General features: G+C 51.1%; 9 protein-coding genes across 9 annotated transcripts; 4 read left to right on the top strand and 5 right to left on the bottom strand.

Moving 5' to 3' along the window:
- Window positions 1–285: 285 nt before the first annotated feature.
- On the bottom strand, window positions 286–2,131 carry crmC (siderochrome-iron transporter crmC; the record flags this gene model as incomplete). Its single annotated transcript, XM_033562251.2, has 2 exons — window positions 286–1,834; window positions 1,923–2,131. 2 exons carry the CDS (start codon window positions 2,129–2,131, stop codon window positions 286–288), a joined length of 1,758 nt encoding a protein of 585 aa, XP_033418142.2.
- Window positions 2,132–3,073: 942 nt separating this feature from the next.
- crmD (putative copper transporter crmD) lies at window positions 3,074–3,793 on the top strand (the record flags this gene model as incomplete). The annotated part of the gene is made up of 2 exons (XM_033562250.2): window positions 3,074–3,600; window positions 3,661–3,793. The coding sequence occupies 2 exons, from the start codon at window positions 3,074–3,076 to the stop codon at window positions 3,791–3,793; spliced, it is 660 nt and encodes a 219-aa protein (XP_033418141.2).
- Window positions 3,794–4,188: 395 nt separating this feature from the next.
- Window positions 4,189–5,349, bottom strand: ALT_1445 (cytochrome and DOMON domain-containing protein; the record flags this gene model as incomplete). Its single annotated transcript, XM_033562249.2, has 1 exon — window positions 4,189–5,349. The coding sequence occupies one exon, from the start codon at window positions 5,347–5,349 to the stop codon at window positions 4,189–4,191; it is 1,161 nt and encodes a 386-aa protein (XP_033418140.2).
- A 1,014-nt stretch (window positions 5,350–6,363) lies between these two features.
- On the top strand, window positions 6,364–7,110 carry ALT_1446 (uncharacterized protein; the record flags this gene model as incomplete). The annotated part of the gene is made up of 2 exons (XM_089599168.1): window positions 6,364–6,630; window positions 7,021–7,110. The coding sequence occupies 2 exons, from the start codon at window positions 6,364–6,366 to the stop codon at window positions 7,108–7,110; spliced, it is 357 nt and encodes a 118-aa protein (XP_089456314.1).
- Window positions 7,111–7,509: 399 nt separating this feature from the next.
- ALT_1447 (phosphotransferase family protein) lies at window positions 7,510–9,293 on the bottom strand (the record flags this gene model as incomplete). The annotated part of the gene is made up of 4 exons (XM_089599169.1): window positions 7,510–8,417; window positions 8,467–8,659; window positions 8,723–8,845; window positions 8,904–9,293. The coding sequence occupies 4 exons, from the start codon at window positions 9,291–9,293 to the stop codon at window positions 7,510–7,512; spliced, it is 1,614 nt and encodes a 537-aa protein (XP_089456315.1).
- Window positions 9,294–10,397: 1,104 nt separating this feature from the next.
- ALT_1448 (uncharacterized protein YGR266W) lies at window positions 10,398–13,079 on the bottom strand (the record flags this gene model as incomplete). Its single annotated transcript, XM_033562247.2, has 9 exons — window positions 10,398–11,273; window positions 11,330–11,470; window positions 11,539–11,622; window positions 11,680–11,835; window positions 11,904–11,951; window positions 12,006–12,075; window positions 12,143–12,259; window positions 12,324–12,368; window positions 12,430–13,079. 9 exons carry the CDS (start codon window positions 13,077–13,079, stop codon window positions 10,398–10,400), a joined length of 2,187 nt encoding a protein of 728 aa, XP_033418138.2.
- A 911-nt stretch (window positions 13,080–13,990) lies between these two features.
- ALT_1449 (C2H2-type zinc finger protein) lies at window positions 13,991–15,882 on the top strand (the record flags this gene model as incomplete). The annotated part of the gene is made up of 2 exons (XM_089599170.1): window positions 13,991–14,069; window positions 14,132–15,882. 2 exons carry the CDS (start codon window positions 13,991–13,993, stop codon window positions 15,880–15,882), a joined length of 1,830 nt encoding a protein of 609 aa, XP_089456316.1.
- Window positions 15,883–15,947: 65 nt separating this feature from the next.
- On the bottom strand, window positions 15,948–17,189 carry ALT_1450 (branched-chain amino acid aminotransferase; the record flags this gene model as incomplete). Its single annotated transcript, XM_033562245.2, has 1 exon — window positions 15,948–17,189. The coding sequence occupies one exon, from the start codon at window positions 17,187–17,189 to the stop codon at window positions 15,948–15,950; it is 1,242 nt and encodes a 413-aa protein (XP_033418136.2).
- A 490-nt stretch (window positions 17,190–17,679) lies between these two features.
- On the top strand, window positions 17,680–18,729 carry ALT_1451 (ketopantoate reductase family protein; the record flags this gene model as incomplete). The annotated part of the gene is made up of 1 exon (XM_033562244.2): window positions 17,680–18,729. One exon carries the CDS (start codon window positions 17,680–17,682, stop codon window positions 18,727–18,729), a length of 1,050 nt encoding a protein of 349 aa, XP_033418135.2.
- Window positions 18,730–19,463: the final 734 nt, after the last annotated feature.

Here is a 19,463-nt window from a genome sequence, read left to right on the forward strand (position 1 = left end):
CAACTATACGATACTGTGAGCGAGTTTGAGCAGGTTATTGTACGCTACCACGGGCGTGCATAAGAATACAGTTAACTCATGCCCTAGCCGGCGTTCATTCATCATACTTCTCACTGTCAGCTTTTATCTCTGCCTCAAGGTCCTATTTATTTTCTTTTTGATTTAGAGTGTGTTTTGTTATCGCACGTGGAGTACAGGTCCTCCGGCGTACCAGGGCTAAGTTGATCATGTAATTATCTAAGATAGCCATGCAATTCCGGGTTGTGTATTACAACAATTGACAGACTAAATGACCGTCCCTTTGACCTGTTTCCTATCAACGTTGTAGTCCTTCCACATCGCAATAGCCGGGAACGCAAGGACCACAATCGCCGTAGCCGTGATACACTCATACTTCTGACTCTGCGTCCACGCATGGTTGATCGCATTCCTGGCCCCACTGCCAGGCGGGTACATCACCTGCGCCGTCGAGCCTCCAAGATAAATATTAGCATAGTCGGCTTTCATATCATCCGGAAGCCCGCGGAGCAGCGCCTGCGGGAAGGTGTTGGAGTAGATGGCCACGGCAACAGCGTAGCCGATCGCACCCCCAAAACTCCCAGCCAGGCTGATCATGGCGATCATCATGGGGATGCCGTCGCGGTCTGCGGCGGCCATGACGGCCATCTCGTCCCCGATCACGAGGGTGCCCCCGCCAAAGGCGATGAAGATCTGGCACATCACGAGATACCCGATCTTGCTCTCGGTGCCGCGGAAGTGGATCATCAGGCCGGCGCCGAGGAGCATCAGCGGGGCGCCAAAATATAGGCAGGTCTTCTTGAAGTGTTTGGTCTGGCGGATCCAGATGCCGAAGAGGACGGCCCAGATGGTCGAGCCGACGCCGTATATCTGTGCCATGTAGCCTGTGTTGGCTGTATCCAGGTTGTAGACGACCTGTAGGTAGTAGTAAAAATACTGGTCCCAGGTGTAATAGTTGAGGAAAATGACAGCAGACAAGATGCAGGCCCCGAGCATGGTCCGGTTCTTGAAGAGCTCCCACTTGATGAAAGCGGTTGTAGCGAAGAATCTCTCCCATAGAGCGAAGACGGGGAAGAGGAGCACGCCGATGATAACCATGCTGATAAAGGTTGCCGAGGAATACCCGCTGAAGCCGTAGGTCTCAAGGCTAAAGGGCAAGAGGAACAGGACAAAGGCGGCCATGAGGAGAAAGGCACCGATGATGTCGAACTCGTGAAAATAATGCAGGAACGACTGGAGAGGCGTCCGGCCGCTCCGGTCCCGGACGAACACGCCGGTCTTCTCGGCCTTGCGCTGGTAGAACTTGAAGACCAGCGCCAGAGGCACAAAGGTAAAGAAGATAATGATGGCGAAACAGCCGTAGGCCCACCGCCACGTAGAATGGGTATTGAATGCCTGAGCAGCGAGCGGGCCGACAAAGGCTGTACAGATGGTCGGGGTGCCAATGAATGCGTAGGCAAATGCTCGATTTCGCAGCCCGGACGCGTCGGCGACAAAGACAACCAGGATGAAGTTGACGGCAGTGTAACCAATCCAATACAGCGTGTATCCGGCTGCAAAGCCATTGGGGCCATTGCAAGAGGCGATCACGATAATCCCGAGGATCAAGACCCCGACGAAAACGAGAAAGCCCTCGGCCCGGCCCCAGAGATTGAGAATTTTTGCGATAGGCAGCTGTAGCACTCCCCCGATGATAGTCGAGAGAATATTAGCCTGGGAGATTTGGGGAGCCGATGAGAAGCCTGCATAAGCGTAATAGATCATATTGTTGCTAATGGAAAATTGCAGGTTTAGAATAAAGAAGCACACCCAGATCCTATACACGGTGTCCATTAGCAATCATTGTCATTCTTTTTTGTATCCTTGCAGTCTGTGGTGGTAGAAGGTCGGATGATGTGACTTACCAGGCATATGTGGCATACAAGGCCGTCTTGGACCATACTAAGGCCGTGGCTTCGGCTTTTTGCACTCCAATCTGAGCATCTTGTGTGATTTCATTGGGATGCTCAATAATTTCTCGCTCGTTCTTTTCCTCCAGACTCACTGTGTCGGAGACAGCCTCGATGTTGTCTGTCGTTCGGGTACTGACGTCCTTTTCAGTGGTTGCCGCCATTGTACAGCTGTGCTGTCGCGCTTGAGGCCTGGGGCGAACCTCTCCAAGGGAGTCACATTATAAAGGGGGTTGACTAAATAAAGCATTTCCTCGGCGACGAAGCGAGATGTAGAATGTCCGGAAAGCAACAGAGTGTTCTTAGTCAAATCCATACTGTCTATAATAGCCGTCAAGTAGCTAAGCGCTCGATTGGTAGTAGACAAGTGTAGCGTGCGCCTATTTGGGCCTAGTAACATGCTCAAATCTGCGCATTTTTATGCAGTCAGAACTGAAGCTGAGGTGATTAGAGCGCCAGCATAGCAACGTCCATGTGAAAGCAATTATGCAATCCTGTCAGACCACCTTGCTAGTAGTGCAGATAAGTTTCGCAGGGACCCGTCCTCTCAATCAAAAGCTCAGACAGATGATTTATTTAGCCCGTCGTACACTGGTCCACAAACCATGCATAATACTGTCCTATATTAAGTCCAGTGCAGGGATGTGAGCGTATTTTTCTCAAGTGGGTCTAAGTCAAAGTTGGCGAGTCAAAAAGACCCTCGACTAAGACCTGTGTACCTAGACGGCTATTTCTAGCGTAGTAGAGATAGTAGTGCAGTGCATGTTCAAAGTGTCTCAAACAAGCAGACGAGGCCCTAGTAGTTGGAAGGTGAGAGTTGGGAGTCGCATACAGAGATAAGCCTAACTGAGCATGGAGAGAGAATCTGATCGGAAGGAGCATTCCAACTGGACTCGCAGAGTGATGCTATCGGGTTGGATTATACTCTGTGTTAAGAATCTGCTCAAACTGCCGCGCCATGTCCGTTAGCCAAGTGTTCACGGGGACCTCGCGATGGATCATCATAGGGCTCGGATTACTTGACAGGCGATCTAATAGCCGCTGAATATGATATCTAGGACCCGTCGCCGGCCCCGTATATTCGTTGGGATTGCAATGTCGCCAGAATGGACCACAGCGACCACAGCAAGGGGATGGCCATGTCAATGGTCTTCGACACCAGCACCGAGATTACACTCTTCTTCCGCGGATGGACAACTACGACAGCAGCCTCCTACACCCTTACGTTAATCTTCCTCTTCGCCCTGGCCGTGTTCAACCGCTTCCTGGGCGTGCTAAAGTTCCAGCTCGATGTGAAGTACAGCGAACCGACGGAGAGAAGAGCTCCGAAGCTACAGCTGGCCACCGCGCGCCGACGCCGACATGCCATTCCCAAGGACCGCATGAGTCCCCTGCCTCGATACATCAAGGTCGCCGAAACCGATCCCGACCAAGAGGCGTCTTTCCCGTCGGCTCCGTTCCTGGAGTCGGATCCCGAGCGCACACGCGAAGAATTCCCCTCCAACTTAAACCAGGAGCCGCAAAGCCCCCCGGTAAAGCGTCGCTGGTGGAGAGTGTACAGACGCTGGAGTTGGCGACGGGATGGAACGAGCTCACTTCTCGAGGGACTCCGGGCTCTGGTGGGCTACGCATTGTAAGTGCACAGCCATAGCACCCTGCTCGACTGTTAATGTCTATCGCTGAACTCATTTAGAATGCTGGCAGTGATGACGTTCAATGTGGGGGTATTCTGCGCGGTGGTCGGAGGCATTGTAGTGGGCGAGTTGTTCTTGGGACGCTATGCACATCCCTCATCAGGGTGGCAGGATGGCGCATGTCATGATTAGCCAGTGGACAGCTTGAGTTGAGGACTGCATATTGGACAAAGGATGGCACAGCAATATGTTCATGGAGCTCCACAGTTAAGTGTTGGTGCCCGCACCAAGACTTGAGACGCAGATTAAATGCGCAAATCCGCTCAAATCCTCGCGGTGGAGCAATCAGGCTGAAAATAATGCCCAAGCTTGCACCGCATTAAGCCCCCATGCGCTCAAATCCGGTGCCTAGTATGAACTTGTACAAACAGTCTATGGCTGGCTGCATATGTAGAATTCTAGACCACAATGATCTTAATATCTGCGCAAATCATAGGATAATACAAGTGATCTATATCCGTGGCCAGTTTCACCGGCAAATACCATAGAACCCATACAGAAGCTGATATGGCAATCACATCATAGACCTACGCTGGCGACTGACGCTTCCTGTACGAGAGGAAGCTAACAATCAGCACATAACCAACCCAGACGAGCCCAGCAACCACGCCATAAGCGATAACCGCCCCAGTAGGAGCCAGCGAAGTTCCAATGCCCGTGAGACGAAATCCGAGCCCCGCATTGATCATCCCCAGAGTGATGGCCGTACGACCAAACCACCGATGTACATAGGCGGCGATACTCTTCTTCCCCGTTCGGCGGAAATACCAATGCTGGACGAGACCCATCGCTGGCTGAAATAGAAATAGAGATGCAACAACTACAATGCCAATAATGGGATGGTAGAAGCCGACGAGATTGAGGCTTTTGGCCATTGAGATCCCGAGGCCGAATCCCGCGATTACAAGCGCGAGGGTGCTGAGCTGCAGCCCGGCGTGGATGACCACTGTCCTGGAGGACGGGAAAAGAGGGATTCCAAGGGCGATTAGGGGGAAGAGGATAACAAAAGAGACTATCATGAGGACGGCGTGGGCGATTCTTTTCTTCCTGATGGTTTCCGAGTTGATGGTCTGGGCGGCCTGCGCGGAGCTGGAATTCGACGACATCGATCCACCCAGAAATGGATTCCCGGAGCTTCCACCGGTTGCCTGTCTCATGTTGACGGTTGCGGCACCTGAGAGGTCATGGAGAGTGATAGTCGCAGAGACGCTGTCTGAATCTAGCATGGGACCGTGCTTCACCGCCCATATCCACGGGCTTGATGTGCTTGTCACATCCTCGTGGCCCCCTGCCCAGGTGATACAGCTATCGCACCGTATGTTCGCCGTGAAGATTCCATTGCTGATTCCACTACCATTGAGGATCGAGAATCGAGCTTGCGGGTTGTACAGAGGCTGGACGTGCTCGACTCCCAACCGCGGCGAGACGGTGATATCGGTCGCGTTCGCATAGACGACGAATATATTGGCCCCTTGCATCACGGCTCCTTGACCCCATGCGAACCACTGCACCTCTTTAGTGGATCGCATCTGAATAAAAATGGGCCCGGAGCCGGATCTGGCAGTTGACTCAGGGACATTCACGCTGTATTCTATTGCCCTTTCTCCTGGAGGGATAAAGGTCTGGACTTGGCCGAGTGCGTGGTTGAACACAGCGAGGCACCAACAGAGACAGTATACAATCAGCATTGTATCCGAATACTGCAGTAGACTCGTCCACCCAACTGACTATTCACGAGGACAACTTGTAACGAAAGAAGGATGGAGGAAATAAACCACCAGTTGGAAGTTGAGTGCTTATTTTCAGTAAAGCAAGCAGTGTGGACATGTAAACTTCTACAGCTTCAAGTGCGGTTAGCTTGTGGCTTTGCATTCATGCCCCAGCGAAAACTTCCATTTCTGAAGGGCTCCCTGCAAAGCAAACGTCCGCTCAGTACTATCAGAATGGCGCAGAAGCAGGGCAGTGCAAGCCTTCTGTATGTTGCTTTACAGATGGTCGAACTGGATGTGCACGGCACAGCATAGGCATATGAGGGATAATCATATTGTAACGCGTAAGACAACACAGAATGCCTCCATCTGACATTGGTGTGGGCTGATATAGATCCCGGCGAGAACAGACTGTTCCATGGTACAAAGGAGGGTACCACAAATGCAACATGCTGGCAAAGTATGTATCCCATCACAACAACTACAATTGAGTTTGGGATGGTCAGATCATGGGGTTGAGGGCCACTGTGGCGACCAGCACATTGGTTAGGTTCTTGCATCGCCGCAATGACCCTACGTATACGGAAGCTTAATGTACCTTTTGTCCTAGCGCTTTTTATTCCAACCTATGAAGACTGAAGGTGTCGTCGGTCTACCCAGTTGTTGGTATTGTACAGCCCCAAAAATAACTTGATGCTCCCACTAATTTTCTACCTCCACGGATTGAGTCTGTAGCTCGTGTCCTATGATCTAAGTTCTACGTCTATGTACAGTGGCGCAGTGTCCAGTATACTGTCATTTTGGGTAACTCTTACTTTGGCTTTGACTCCAGTCATGATGCAATCGCAGGTATTGCGGCCTTCTTGGACGATGATGAGAGGACTTATTCTCCTATGGTACATGCAAAGTTATAAATCGGCACTGGGACCATATGCGTAGAATTGAACAGCCTCCTTCACCACATAGGACAAGTTCATATAGTACATACAAACAATGACCGGAGCGATGAATCTCATTCTTGCCATCTTGTGGCTGCCTCTCATTTATGCCCAGTCCGGTGCTGTCCACACTGTCGATGTAGGGGAGCATGGTTTCACATTCGATCCCGATACTCTTTCAGTCTCCCCCGGAGACAAGGTCGAGTTCCACTTCTACCCGGGCGACCATTCAGTGGCTCAGGCTGCCTTTTCAAAACCGTGCCACCCGCTTAACCAGTCAAGTTTCTTCAGCGGGTTCATTCCAGCCACAAACGGAGAATCTGTGAGTTCTTCGGCGGCAGTCCTTGGGAAAAGTAGCCATACTGATACATTTACTTCCAAAGTCTGAGGTCTTCACATTGACTGTTAACGATACCAGCCCTATCTGGTACTACTGTGGCCAAGTTGGGCATTGCCAGGCTGGTATGGTCGGGGTCATCAATCCTCCGTGAGTATGACGCGCTGAGAAAGCAAGCATGTTTCTGACTGTGTATCCTACCCGCAGTCGCAATGGCCCAAATACTCTTGATGCATTCAAGTCAGCAGCAAGGAATGCAGGAGATAGTACGGTACCTAGCGCGGTTGGCGGTGGCACATTAGGAAAACCGAGCACTGCGTCCACGACGAGCAGCGGGACCTCGCAAACGTCAACGTCCACTAGCTCCTCTACTAGCACCAGTGCTACAACAAGCTCGACTTCGAGTTCGACTTCGACTTCGACTGCCACTTCTACTTCGAGTTCAAGCCCCTCCCCGACAAGTGAGGGATCAAGATTCCGCTTTTGGCCATCTCTTAGTATCGTCATGCTCCTGTCTGTTCTTGTAGCTATGCTTATGTCCTAGCCTGAGGGCCATCGTATGCGTTTATCTGCTCTTACCACAGGTGTGGTGGCGTCAAAAGCGGACATATCTACGGTATTTCGATGTTGGTCTCGCCGATATTGATTTAACAGCCTATAAGCTACGTAATGGCATCCTTTCACAGCTGTTGGGAGATGGAGAAGTGGAATTACCTAATTATCAGATCTCATACTGTGCATAATCAATATTTTTATGGAGACACGCTAGCAAGTGTTTATTAGTAAAATGAGTTGTATTTTCCCGTTCCCCGTATTCTTTTACCCTTTCCTCACGATCATGCCCTTGCCTCGATATAATAGAGCTCATTCAAAGGGCCAGTAACGTTCGTACTCGGCCCTTTCCTCATCAGTTTCAGCCAATTGCTCCAGTATCTGACCTTTGATTTCGTCGAGGGCAGCTTTGCAAGTATCGTATCGCTCGTGCTCGATGAAGCCTTTATCCGGCCACAAATCGCCCATTCTTTCTTTGACCGCCGCAACAAGCTCGGTTCCTGCCACTGCATCGTCGCTATCCCTTTTGATACGCTCGATGTCTGCTTCCGAAAATTCGAACGGGAACGACACATCGCTGGTGACGGCAGGTAAGTCCGCCCATGTGTCCTTGAGATCGACTAGAAGCGATTGGAAGTGCGCCTCACCGTATTCGAACATGCGGTGCGCAAGAAATATCAGCCCGAACGGTGCCGTCTTTCGGAATTCGACTACTCGATATAGGTCTGGGTTTTTGGCATGCATGAGTTTCCGCCATCCGATGAACACGTTTTGGATGGTATACTGGTGTATAGCCGCAGACCGTTCTTCTGGAGAAAGTCCAGAGAGTTTTGGCCTTGGTCCTAGGTCGAGCGTCTCAGGCTCAAGGCCATCCCAGTCGAGAAAGGCTGGATCGGGATTATGGTTGAAGAGGGGCGAGATGTGGGAAGACTGCCAGTCGATGATACCCGTGATACTTTCAGGATTGTCTGGATCTACGAAGATGTTGTCGTCATGCAAATCATTATGCCAGAGGTAGGGCCTGGTGATGGCAGTGTCCTTGGGGATAAGGGCATCAACGACTTGTCGGTACCATAATAAAGCAGTAATCTTCTTTTTTGTCTTTGGTTGGTAGAGCTTTGGGCCACAAAATAAGGCAATCTGTTTCGGGGGTTCCAAACACTGGATTGCCTTCGTCTCTCGCGTCTCGATTGCTTGCAGATACTGCGTTAGAGAATCCCCTGCAAACTTATCAGCGGCTCCACGAAGATGATATGAATCCCCACGTACATGGTCCTCTCTCGATAATCAAATCTGATCGGCCTGCATCAACCCAATCCCGGCCTGTCGCCGGGCCAATAGCAAACTCCGAATCTCTGACGGCCTTGCCATCCTTGACGTAGTGGTTGCCTACTGGTGGCTGCACGTCTCCCGCGTAGTACAAGCTGCCGTAGTGCGAGAATGAAGCGCTCAGCCATTGCGTCTGGAGACGCGTCATAGCAAGAAGGACTTGGAGCTTCTAGGGCAGTTTCATCGTGTCCCAGACTTGGGACAGCGGAACACCCTTAACTTTCTCCATAATGATAAATTCAGCCCCAACAGGTTGCGATTTTGCTTGCGAGTTCCATGCGTACACACAAGGCGCTGGCGTGTTAAGGATTTTTCTGGCCTCCCAAACCAGTCATGTTAGCAAGACTCGGCGTTGATTGAGTTCAGGGTGACCTTACGAAGTCCATCGTGGCGACTTCACTAGCCGTAGTAAAGTGTGGAACGCCAGCATTCGGGTTGGGCACCTTGGCCACTACTTCTCGGCCATCGTCCATAGTCATAAGGAATGCTTTGTTGAACATCCCGTCGGGGTACTTCTTGATAGAAACGCATTGAGCGGCACCGATCGAGTCTGCCGCGACACTTGCGAGCCTATTCAGGTCGAATCTGATCTCTCGCTTTCGCAGATTCTCCGCCTCATCGACAATAAAGCGGCCCCGCGTGAATTTGAAGAATTCATCATTAGAATTCCAGTCTGTTCCAGATGAGATTGCATGGTAGTGTTGCTTCATGCTTGGTATTCCATGTTGAATGTAGCACCGTAGATGCGCGGATGGGGGGCGGCACATATTTGTGGAATGTTGATCACATGAACATCAGAATATCGAGAGCCAAGCAGCAATAATAAAATCAATTCAGGGAATAGAATGCTGCTTGCTGCTCAAACTGAGGGACAATGATGTTGTGGAGGAAGACTTCGGTTGAGGATTAAATATGTATGACCTACTAATAATACATGGGGGGCCGCGTTTCCATGACGTGTCAAAAAATCAACATTCTTTTCAACCACCATCTATTCTATCAAAATGAGGTCTTTTGGGACCAAAATTAGTAGAAATAGAAGGCCTAAAGCTAAACTATCATCTAAAGCATATGCAGCTATTTTACAGCGTCTAAAGGACTAGGGATCACCTACTTAACTAGTAAAGAAATTTAGTGTTAGTTGCAGCATTATTTATAAGATGATAAAATAATCCTAACAGTACTACACCTTAAAATCAAGGCCTCACACTGGTAGACACTATAAGCTTAGTACCTCTACTAAGCAGTCTATCTATTAAATAGTCTGCTGATGGCCCTCTATAAGCTAGAAGGCCCTAGTTACTAGCACACCTAGAAGGGTATCTAAATGAATAATTTAATATATTTTACAGAGATATAACCTCAGAAAATAGAAGAGTAAAAAGAGAATCCCTTTAAAGCTAGACTTGGTAAAAATAGTATAAATTTATGATTTCATATAGCTTAATTTCTCTTACTAGGAAGAAGTTCTGTTTTCTAATAAATATCCCATCTAAAGAAAGTTAAATAATTCCACCTAATTTATCTTTTAATTCTTAAATAAGGCATACTAGCATGATCTAGTCAACTTAATAAATGATTGGAAGAATACTTCATAAATAATATAGGGTATAATCCAGCTTAGAGGCCATAGTATGGTGGTTGAGAAAGAGGAGATTGAACACAGCTGACTTCACTTCCTTATTGCTAGGACTCTAGGTAATACGTGATACTGGTCATTCACTGCCAAAGAAAAAAAAATTACCTTATAATTCTGATTCTAATTCTATTGGTGAAAAATTGGTGATCGCTGCCCCTGAAATTCTAAATGGAAATAAAGTAGCTCAAGCTCTGGCAGCAATGGAGTTGCAGTATACATAGCATCAATATACTTACTTGGAGTTCATTGAACTGCAAGGTCCATGATAATCAAGCACCGGAATGGTAAAGCCGTAGCCTTCCGTCTTGCCCCAGGTGTCTCTGTGATCGGTTTCCACACAAATGCACACATCCAAACTGCCATCATTGCCTTGTCCATGTTGCTCCGAAGCAGCAATATGTCGTCTGCCCGCGTTGGCTTCTGCCAAATGCAGAGGCCGATGTCCATGCTTCGCCAGGAACTGTCGCAGGGACAGTTTGAAGCCATGGGTGTCGCGGCCGCGGTTATTGGGCGAGTTTTCTGTGATGATGGTGAAATTGCGGCGGGGCATGGCCACGGTGGTCCCCTTGGGCTCCCGCTTGGAATCCCGGGAGTCCTCTCTAAAGACCTTGAAAAGAGTCTCTTCTGTCTCTGCATTCAGTTCTCGGATTTTGTCGGCGTGCGAAATCAGTTTTGCCACCGCCTCGGGGGGCGGTTGATTCACGATCGCTGATGAGATGATGTTCGTCATGAACCGAAAGTCTGCCTCGATTTCTGGGATATGGCCTTTATGTTTGGTGAAGAATCGTCCCACGGCAGCGAGATGGACGTCACCGCTTAGAATCGTGGCGCGGACGGAATGCGCCGCGCAGATGGACTGGATCCGCTCTATCAGATATCGACGCTCGGCTTGATGGTCCTTGGACGTATAGTGGTCGTTAAGATCGTCTAGAAGCTCGATAGCGCCGTCAAACCGGTTAATCGCATTTTCGCCTGCGCGCATACCATCTAAGCTTTGTGCTTTTTTAGTCAATTTTCTGGAGGCCTTACCAATGGCTAGCTTGTGACTCAGGCGTTGGAACGAACGCCCGGCAGAGCCTTCAAAGGCGTTTTCAAGCCAGGTGAGGGGCTAGCTGATGGTTCAGGTATTGGGTTTCCCGGAATGGGACGCCGATGTAGACTTACCGGATAAGCAAGCGGAATGCCAAACAGCAAGACCAGGTGCCTAATCGGCCGATCGGATCGCGCTGCCGCGTCCAGTCCTTCGTGCACGCGGGAAAAGAGACGGTCGTAGGTCTCCGGGTAGTTTGTTTGCTCGCGGGTCCTCTGCCGGATAGAATGGTGAACCGCGTGAGCCATCGTTCCTGAAGCACCAGAGGACAGCGATCACTTACCTCGGTTCGAGCATCTACCCCTAAGAACGCCATTCTTGCACCCAGCCGCGTGAAAATGCTGTGCGAATGAGCCGCAATGTAGGGCTGGATCGGCAGGGTTAGTATAAGATGTTGATGTGTGCATAAGGTGAGGGGACGTACCCCTGGTTTCATTCCGAGGATATATTGGGGTTCGGGTCTCGGATCTGCAATATACGGTTCCAGAATGTGTGGATTCAACTTGGTAGGAGGAAGATGATGCTGGAACAACATATAGTATTTATGAGCGAGCGCACCGACGGTTTGGAATACCTTGTCCTATGTGTGAGCAGAGTTGTGATCCACGGCGTGCCGTGACGATCCGATCGTCCAGGTGTAACACCTACCGGACACTCCATGGTCTCCTTGGCATATGATCCAAATCCGTCGATGATCTTGCATAAGGTTAGATCTATTTTGTGGTTTATGTTGCAACAGATTGTACGCACGTCGTGATCATCCCATATATTGAGTGACGGGATTTGGCACAGGGCGGAGGCGAAAGGCTCAGTATTATACCTATTATTGGACAGAGGTTGTAATCAGATTCAGATTATCCCACTGCTTTCAAAACCAAGAAACATACCAGCGAATGTAATTAGCAAGGTACCAGTCATCGCAGGCCTGCTGGAGCTCCCTTGAGCATTGATATCGTAGTCTCTCGGGGGGATCTTCAATCTTGGTCCATTCCAGCAATGGACCTCTATCAACATGTAAGATCACAGTCCCATACGAAGATCTTTGGCAATTTATGAGAGACTACTCACGACTGATAGATTTCATCATTATAGATCTGATCGCCTCCGCCAATCCTGCAATTTATCAGTCAGCCGTTTTAGTCGTTATCACCCTCCTGAGCAAAGCAACACTTACATGACATGAAAGGGTGCTTCACCATGACGTCTCAGAACATCCTTCCAAAGAGAAAGATGATTCCATTCTCCTTCCTCTGCTCCATCGCACCACCCGTTACAAGAATAGAACATGATGCGCATGGACTCGTGGCAAGACGGCACAACAAAGGAATGGGTGAGTCCTCTGACTCTATGCTGAAAATCCACTTCTGCAATAGTGTATTCCCACCTGCTGTCCGTCGACTCCATCGTCACACTTATATCGAATCTCCAGAAGCTGCACCGGCAATCAGAGTATAGCAGAGACCCCTTGACGCGAGTATAGGGGTCCGCCTGAGATGCATCATCCTCGTCAATGGATCGACGGAGAAGCAGAGTCGGTTCTGCCTGCGGGATTTCGCCTTTCCGCTTCGTCACTATCAGGATGCTCCCGATCCAGCGATCCCCCTCCATATGTCGGTAGTTCAGCAGAGGACCACGCACCACTTCCTTGTTATCCGGATCCATGTTTGAGCGTGCGTACTTTAGCATCGTTTCGTAATGAGAGAATGCCTGGGCAGGAGACCGATCCGAGTCCGAGGAGGGACCATGGTGCCTATTGGGATAGTGGGCAGTACTGTGCACGACCGCGTCGATGGAACGGTTACAATCCTTCTGAGGAAAAGCCATTGGGAAAATTTGTGACAGTTTGAGTCCACGAAAAGGAATTGTATTCCAGACACCCCTGACAGAACATTAACCCGACTATATATGAGTTTTCACCTTTCTTAGCAGCGGACTCTCGCTGTCTCTAGTGCCTAGAGGCTTGTCTCAATTTCGTTGCCTAGGAGAATCAAATGTCGAACCATAATTGCGCAGGGAATGGAGCCCATCGGTTGTGTGGACACCAGAACTCTGCCTCTGAAAGATTGGCGGATCCGTGCCAATCAAAGGCGGTCCCTAGGCTTGCAAAAGCTAGGACATTGAACTAGTATTTAGTATACAGATTTGCAACTGGTATGGGTGTTTGTACTTCCCTGGTGTCACTCACGCCAGACGTTGTAGCCATGAAGCATCTGTGTAGGGTAAATGTGTCAAAGCAGGACATTACCAGTATGGTGCTGTACACTTAACCCAAGCAAAACACAATACTGGGCAACCCAAGTATCCAGCCACATACAGAACCGCGAGCCATACAAATTCCGGCCCAAACAGTAGACCCAAGTCGATGCTCGGACATCTCCGTCTCTAGCCCTAATTCACTACGCCCTACGGCGCGCGCCCTGCTGCCTACGGGATTTTCCTTCACATTCGGACTAGAGCCATACAATCAGCACGCTAGTTTGCAGGCACAGCTCCATCATCTATCATCCTGAATGAGACCAGAATATTGGATCCTCAGCAGCCATAAATATAATATAAAATGCTCGGCAGATGGCCCCTTGTCCATTGGCTTAGGTAAGCGCGAGATGTTGATTATGTAATTACCTTGGAGATACAGCGAAACGCCACCCACTTCCAATTCGACCACATTGATACATACATTCTGTGACAGCCACAAGCTACAATCATAGGATACATGGGAAATCTCTTGTTTCAGGATGAGCAGAACAAGTCTTAAGGGACTGGATGGGCCAGATCCATACTCGTTGGAGGAGTATGATCAGAAAGATGGTGACGGTAAGTCCTGTGGAATGAGTCCTGATTCTAGTAAGGAAGGCATGCTTACTTCATTGGACTAGGAAGTTTCAACACAGATGGCCACAGCTTGCTTGATCCGACTCTATCCATTCATCACTCGACTGCCGGACCCCGGTGTTTTGAGCAGCTAGTGTTCGACTCACAGGTGACTCAGTCCTCCACATCGCTGCCACTGTCCCTTGGTTCCACTCAGGACGGCTCTTCTGGCTCGATGTCGTTCATGGAAGGTTTCAATGACCCAGGCTTACCGTCCTGGTTGATGCACGAGCTAGAAACACAGGAAACGGACGATGTTCTTTCTGCAAGTGCGCAGCAATCTGTAACCAATGGCCTGGTCCCCTCTGAGCTTCTTGGCTCAAGTACGGGCCCGTCCTCGGGTACAGGCAACCGGATGCCCGCTCCAGGCGCCGGGCTTCCTCGACGCAGAAGTCGCTATCTAACGCGGAGTTCGGGAAGAGAGGCCGCTCCGATTGTCATTCCCAATGCGAGTGCCCTAAATCCCATGGAGAGATGGCGTGAGTCGCCGCCTCAGGATGAGCCTGCGTCGATGTCCGCCATTCTAGATGCATTGAAGCAGACGCCTGCGCAGCAGTTAGAACTGCCAGGTATTGACAACTCAGATGATCCGGCAGACATTGTCAACGCGTTCCGACACTACCGGCGTGCGGCCTCGACGACCAGCGGAGAGTCTAGCGGGTCGTCCAGGGCGTCGCAGCAGTCGGCGCGATCCCGCTCGGCTGCTCAGGATCCGACCGGGGTTCAGGCTGGACGGCGCCGGCGCCGGGTGGATAAATCCATGAGACGAAACCACGATGTGATCGAGAAGCGACGTCGGTACTGCTGTACCTTTTGCTGTGACAGGTTCAAGAGCAAGTACGACTGGGCCCGCCATGAGAAATCTTTACACCTTAATCTGGAGGCATGGTACTGTGCGCCGTTTGGGACGACTGTGGACTCCCCTGTGACGCTAAAAAGTCACTGTGCGTTCTGCGACGCCGTGGACCCAGACCCCCGGCATCTGGATCAACACGCCCATAAGGCCTGCGAAAGTGACTCTGGCGCTCGCCGTTCCTTCCGCCGCAAGGACCACCTGGTGCAGCATCTGCGGCTGGTGCACAATGCCGATCCTCCGCCCTGCCTGGATGACTGGAAGATCGGACAAAGCGCTGTAAGCTCTCGGTGTGGATTCTGTGATCAGCGCCTGAGCACGTGGGAGCAACGCATCGAGCACCTAGGGGAGCATTTTCGAAAAGGCGCTACGATGAACGAGTGGCGCGGGGAGCATGAGTTCCCTGCCGAGTTCGCCGCGCAGGTAGTCAACGCGCTGCCGCCATACCTCATCGGCTCAGAATCGCGGAGTGTCATACCTTTCTCTGCAACGAACTCAGATGCAAGAGACCACTTTACGCAGATTTCCTCTCGCGCCTGTTGGGACTCGGCCGGTGATCAAGAAGCAGCCTTGAATCCTGCTACAGTGGCTCCCAGTCAGCCTCTCCAGACCCCGGCGCCGGGTCTGTCACCGGCACAGCTTAGCTCCTTCACGCAAGTATTGACGCTGCACTTGAGCCGCTATGCTCAGCAGCAGATGCAACAGGGGATTATTCCTACCGACGAAATGTTCCAACAAGAGTCCAGGCGCTTACTATATGACTCGGAAGACTCATGGAACCAGACCATCGCCGACAACCCCGAGTGGCTTTCTACTTTCCGAAGGCTTCACTGCGACGAGACTACCCATTCTACACGGGACGACCCGCAACTGCCAGAGCTTGCTCGCGGGTTGCAACTGTAACGCCAAAGTTCATTTATGTAATAAAAGTTGGGAGTGAGCTGTTTCGACCATCCATGACCGGATGCTTATTCTAATCTACCAGGGTGGAAGGGGTGCTCATCCACAACCTCCGTCCACATACTCTGCTCTCTTCCAGATGTAATATCCGCCATCCACCCCTGCAGCAGCGACACATAGGGTGACTGGCTCGACTCAACCAGGATCGTTTCCTCCTTGAATTGTATCTCACGGACCGGCACCACCGAGGCAGCCGTTCCAACTGCAAACAAACCAACCAACCTCCCTTCGCGTGCAGCCGTGACGATATCATGAATAGTGAAGATACATTCGACCGCCTCAACCGGTTCAATTCCATGTGCACTCGCCGCCTCCACCCCAGACAACCGCTCCCTCACAAGGTCGAGAACAGAGTGCCTCGTCACGCCAGCCAGGATAGTATGCTCATCCAGGCCCGGCGTCACAACCTGCAGCTGTCCCTGACGCGTCCTCCAAATAACAAAGACATTCATAGACCCCGCCTCCGTGACCCACCCGTCAGACCCAAACAGCCACAGCACCTGGTCGCATCCCTTCCGCCTCGCATGGCTATGCGCCAAGATCGAGGGCCCGTAGTTCGCAGCCAACTTGGCGGACCCCGAGCCGCCGGGCCACGCGCGGACGGTATCGCCGTCGCTCGCCCACAGGCTCAGCCCGGGCCCGGCGGCAGCGGGGCTGGGCCAGTACGAGATGATTATATACAGAAGAGCTTCGCGGGGGACCTGGAAGCCCAGACTGTCGTCTGTGCCCACCAGCGTGGGCCGGATGTACAGGGAAGACCCCGCTGCGGATTCCGCGGGTAGCCACCGCGGTGCGTCTAGTGCGCAGAGCTGGCGGATGAGGTGGAGGAGTTGGGCCGGGTCGAACGAGGGAAGCGAGACGCGGGCCGCGGACGCGAGCATGCGCGCTGCGTTGTACTGGGGTCGGAAGAGGCGGAGTTTGCCGTCGTGTCCGCGGTAGGCTTTCATGCCTTCGAAGCAGGCGGTTGCGTAGTGTAGAGCGCTGGCGGATGGGGGGATTGTTAGAGGGCCGTGGGGGAGGATGGCGGGGACATCCCAGCCGGATGAGGCGGTCCAGCGCGCGCAGACCATATGGTCGGTGAAGATATTGTGGCCGGAGAGTTCGGGGGCATTGGCGGGAGGAACCGGTTTGGGCGATTTGGTTAGGGACACTCGGGTTCTGGAGGCGTCGAGCTGGACTCGTTGAGGTGGGAAGGGCTGGTTGTCTGTCAATCTGAAGACTGAGGGGGGTAGAAAGTCTTCAGGTGCCATCTTTGAGACTTGTTGAAGTATCAATTTAGTTCTGAAGCATTGTCCTAAGTAAAATTAATTTTAAATAACATATGCCCTGCCAGCTGCATCACTGAACAAGGCGTAGGTGTATGAAAAGCCTGTAGGGCGCGAGCCTTGTACTTTGACTGATTTGCACTATCAGTTTTCCAGAATTAGTCTGTGTATTACACGGTCTTTTTTGCAGTGCAGCAGCGTGTACAGTGTAGGGTGCAGGGTGTAGGGTGAAGGGCGTAGGGGGTAGGGCGTAGGGCGCACTCCAAAAGCACTGCAAAAATACGTAGGGCGCGGAAAAGAGGAACCAAAGGGAGCGACAATACACCAAATTTATTAATAAAAATTCGTTTAGAGAATAGAAGAAATAAATATGCTGTATTTATTGAATGTGCATATCATGTGGCATCGTCAATCGGCCATCATTACGCTCAGGTCTTCTCTAATTGCAGCTTTCAGGACAAAAAGATACTTCCATATGCCCTCGCAGACAACCGTATCCCCTCCACCAAGGGTGCATATTCTTGGACTAGGAAGTATTGGCACCTTTACCGCTCATGGGTTGTTAGACATCCCCCAAAGGCCAGCAGTCACTTTGCTGCTTCACCGCGAATCTCTACACGAAGGCTACATCAAGAATAACAACCAGATCCTGTTGGAAACAGTCGACGGTCAATCCATCGGTCACACAGGATATGATCTGGAAGTATACAGATCAGGCAGCTGGCACAAGCTTGCAACTTCCACCGTCACATCGGATCCAATCCGCCACCTGATCGTCACCGTGAAGACCACTCAAACTCTCACTGCGCTCCGGCCCCTCAAGGACCGCCTATCCGCTAAATCCACAATCCTCTTCCTCCAGAACGGCTGCGGCATCATCGACGCCGTCAACGACTCCCTCTTCCCCGATCCGACCACCAGACCAACCTACATCACCGGGGTGGTTTCCCACGGGGCAACCCTCAACCGGCCCTTCCACGTCACCCACACCGGCGCCGCAGCAATTTCCCTCGGGCTGATCCCTCGCGATGACCCTGATCCTACCACCCCTCCCGCTGAGCCGGACTACCTCCTCAACCTCATACCCCAGTCCCCCTGCCTCAACGCAACCGCATACCCCTACAGCGAAGTCCTGCAGATCCAACTCGAGAAGCTAGCCGTGAATGCTTTCTGCAACCCCCTCTGCGCATTGCATGATGCTCAGAACGGGTTCTTATTTACTCTACCCGAGATACGAAGGGCGCTACTCACGGAGATTGCGAACGTGGTGCTGTCGCTGCCGGAGCTGCGGGATGTTCCCAATATCCGGGAGCGCTTCTCCGTCGACAGACTCGAAGGAACTGTGAATGATATCTTGGTCAAGACGGCGAAAACAACGTGCTCGATGGTCTGGGATCTGAGGGCCGGCCGGGAGACGGAGATTCGGTTCATTAATGGGTACTGGGTTCGTAGAGGGAAGGACGTGGGAGTACCAACACCGATTAACGAGCGGCTGATGGAGGAGATTTTACAGCGAGGGGGGTAATGCTTGTGCTTTAGATGAGTAGCAGTCCACTTAGCCATTATCAATTGGATGGTAGAGTGGCACCGAGGTTGAAGAAATGGGATACTTTGCTATTTAGGAAATCTCGAGTCCTATAGCTTACTACGTTGTGAAACTTCCCTTGGTCGTACATGCGCGGGTGTGGGACGGCACATATTTCTGGGGATCTCGATGACATGAACACAAGATTGTCGAGAAAATCAAGCCGCATCAATAAAAACAATTTCGGGAATGGGGAACGGCCGCAAACCTGGAGATGATGATGATGATGATGATGCAGGTGCTGCTGTGGAAGATCAGGTAGTGGCCCAGGGCCCCAGACTTACAAAATGCGTACCACGTGCAGTCACGTAGACTACTCTATTTTCTCACTTCCTACAAGTCAAATGTTACGTTAACAGAAGATCTCCAGCCTTTTGGTTGCAGTCAGGACGCGTGAGGCACCAGGAAACATGAACTAGGCGTAACATTTGTACCATCAGATCGGGGAATTGTAGCTATCTGACCCATGAATAAGCTAAAATAAGCTTATTTAGTGGGGTGGGGCCGGGGACGTGCGGGGATATCATCTAGCCACCATCCTGACACCCCAAATTTTGCTGACGAACCAGATATTTCACCTTTTATATAGATAAAGAGTATTATGCTCTGTGTTTGAATCCGGTGATAAGCAGTGTACCCAGATCAAATCAGGTGTCTGTTTCCCCAATCGATAG

This window comes from Aspergillus lentulus (assembly GCF_001445615.1).
Source record: "Aspergillus lentulus DNA, contig: Alt04, strain: IFM 54703, whole genome shotgun sequence".
In the NCBI taxonomy this organism is placed as follows: domain Eukaryota; kingdom Fungi; phylum Ascomycota; class Eurotiomycetes; order Eurotiales; family Aspergillaceae; genus Aspergillus; species Aspergillus lentulus.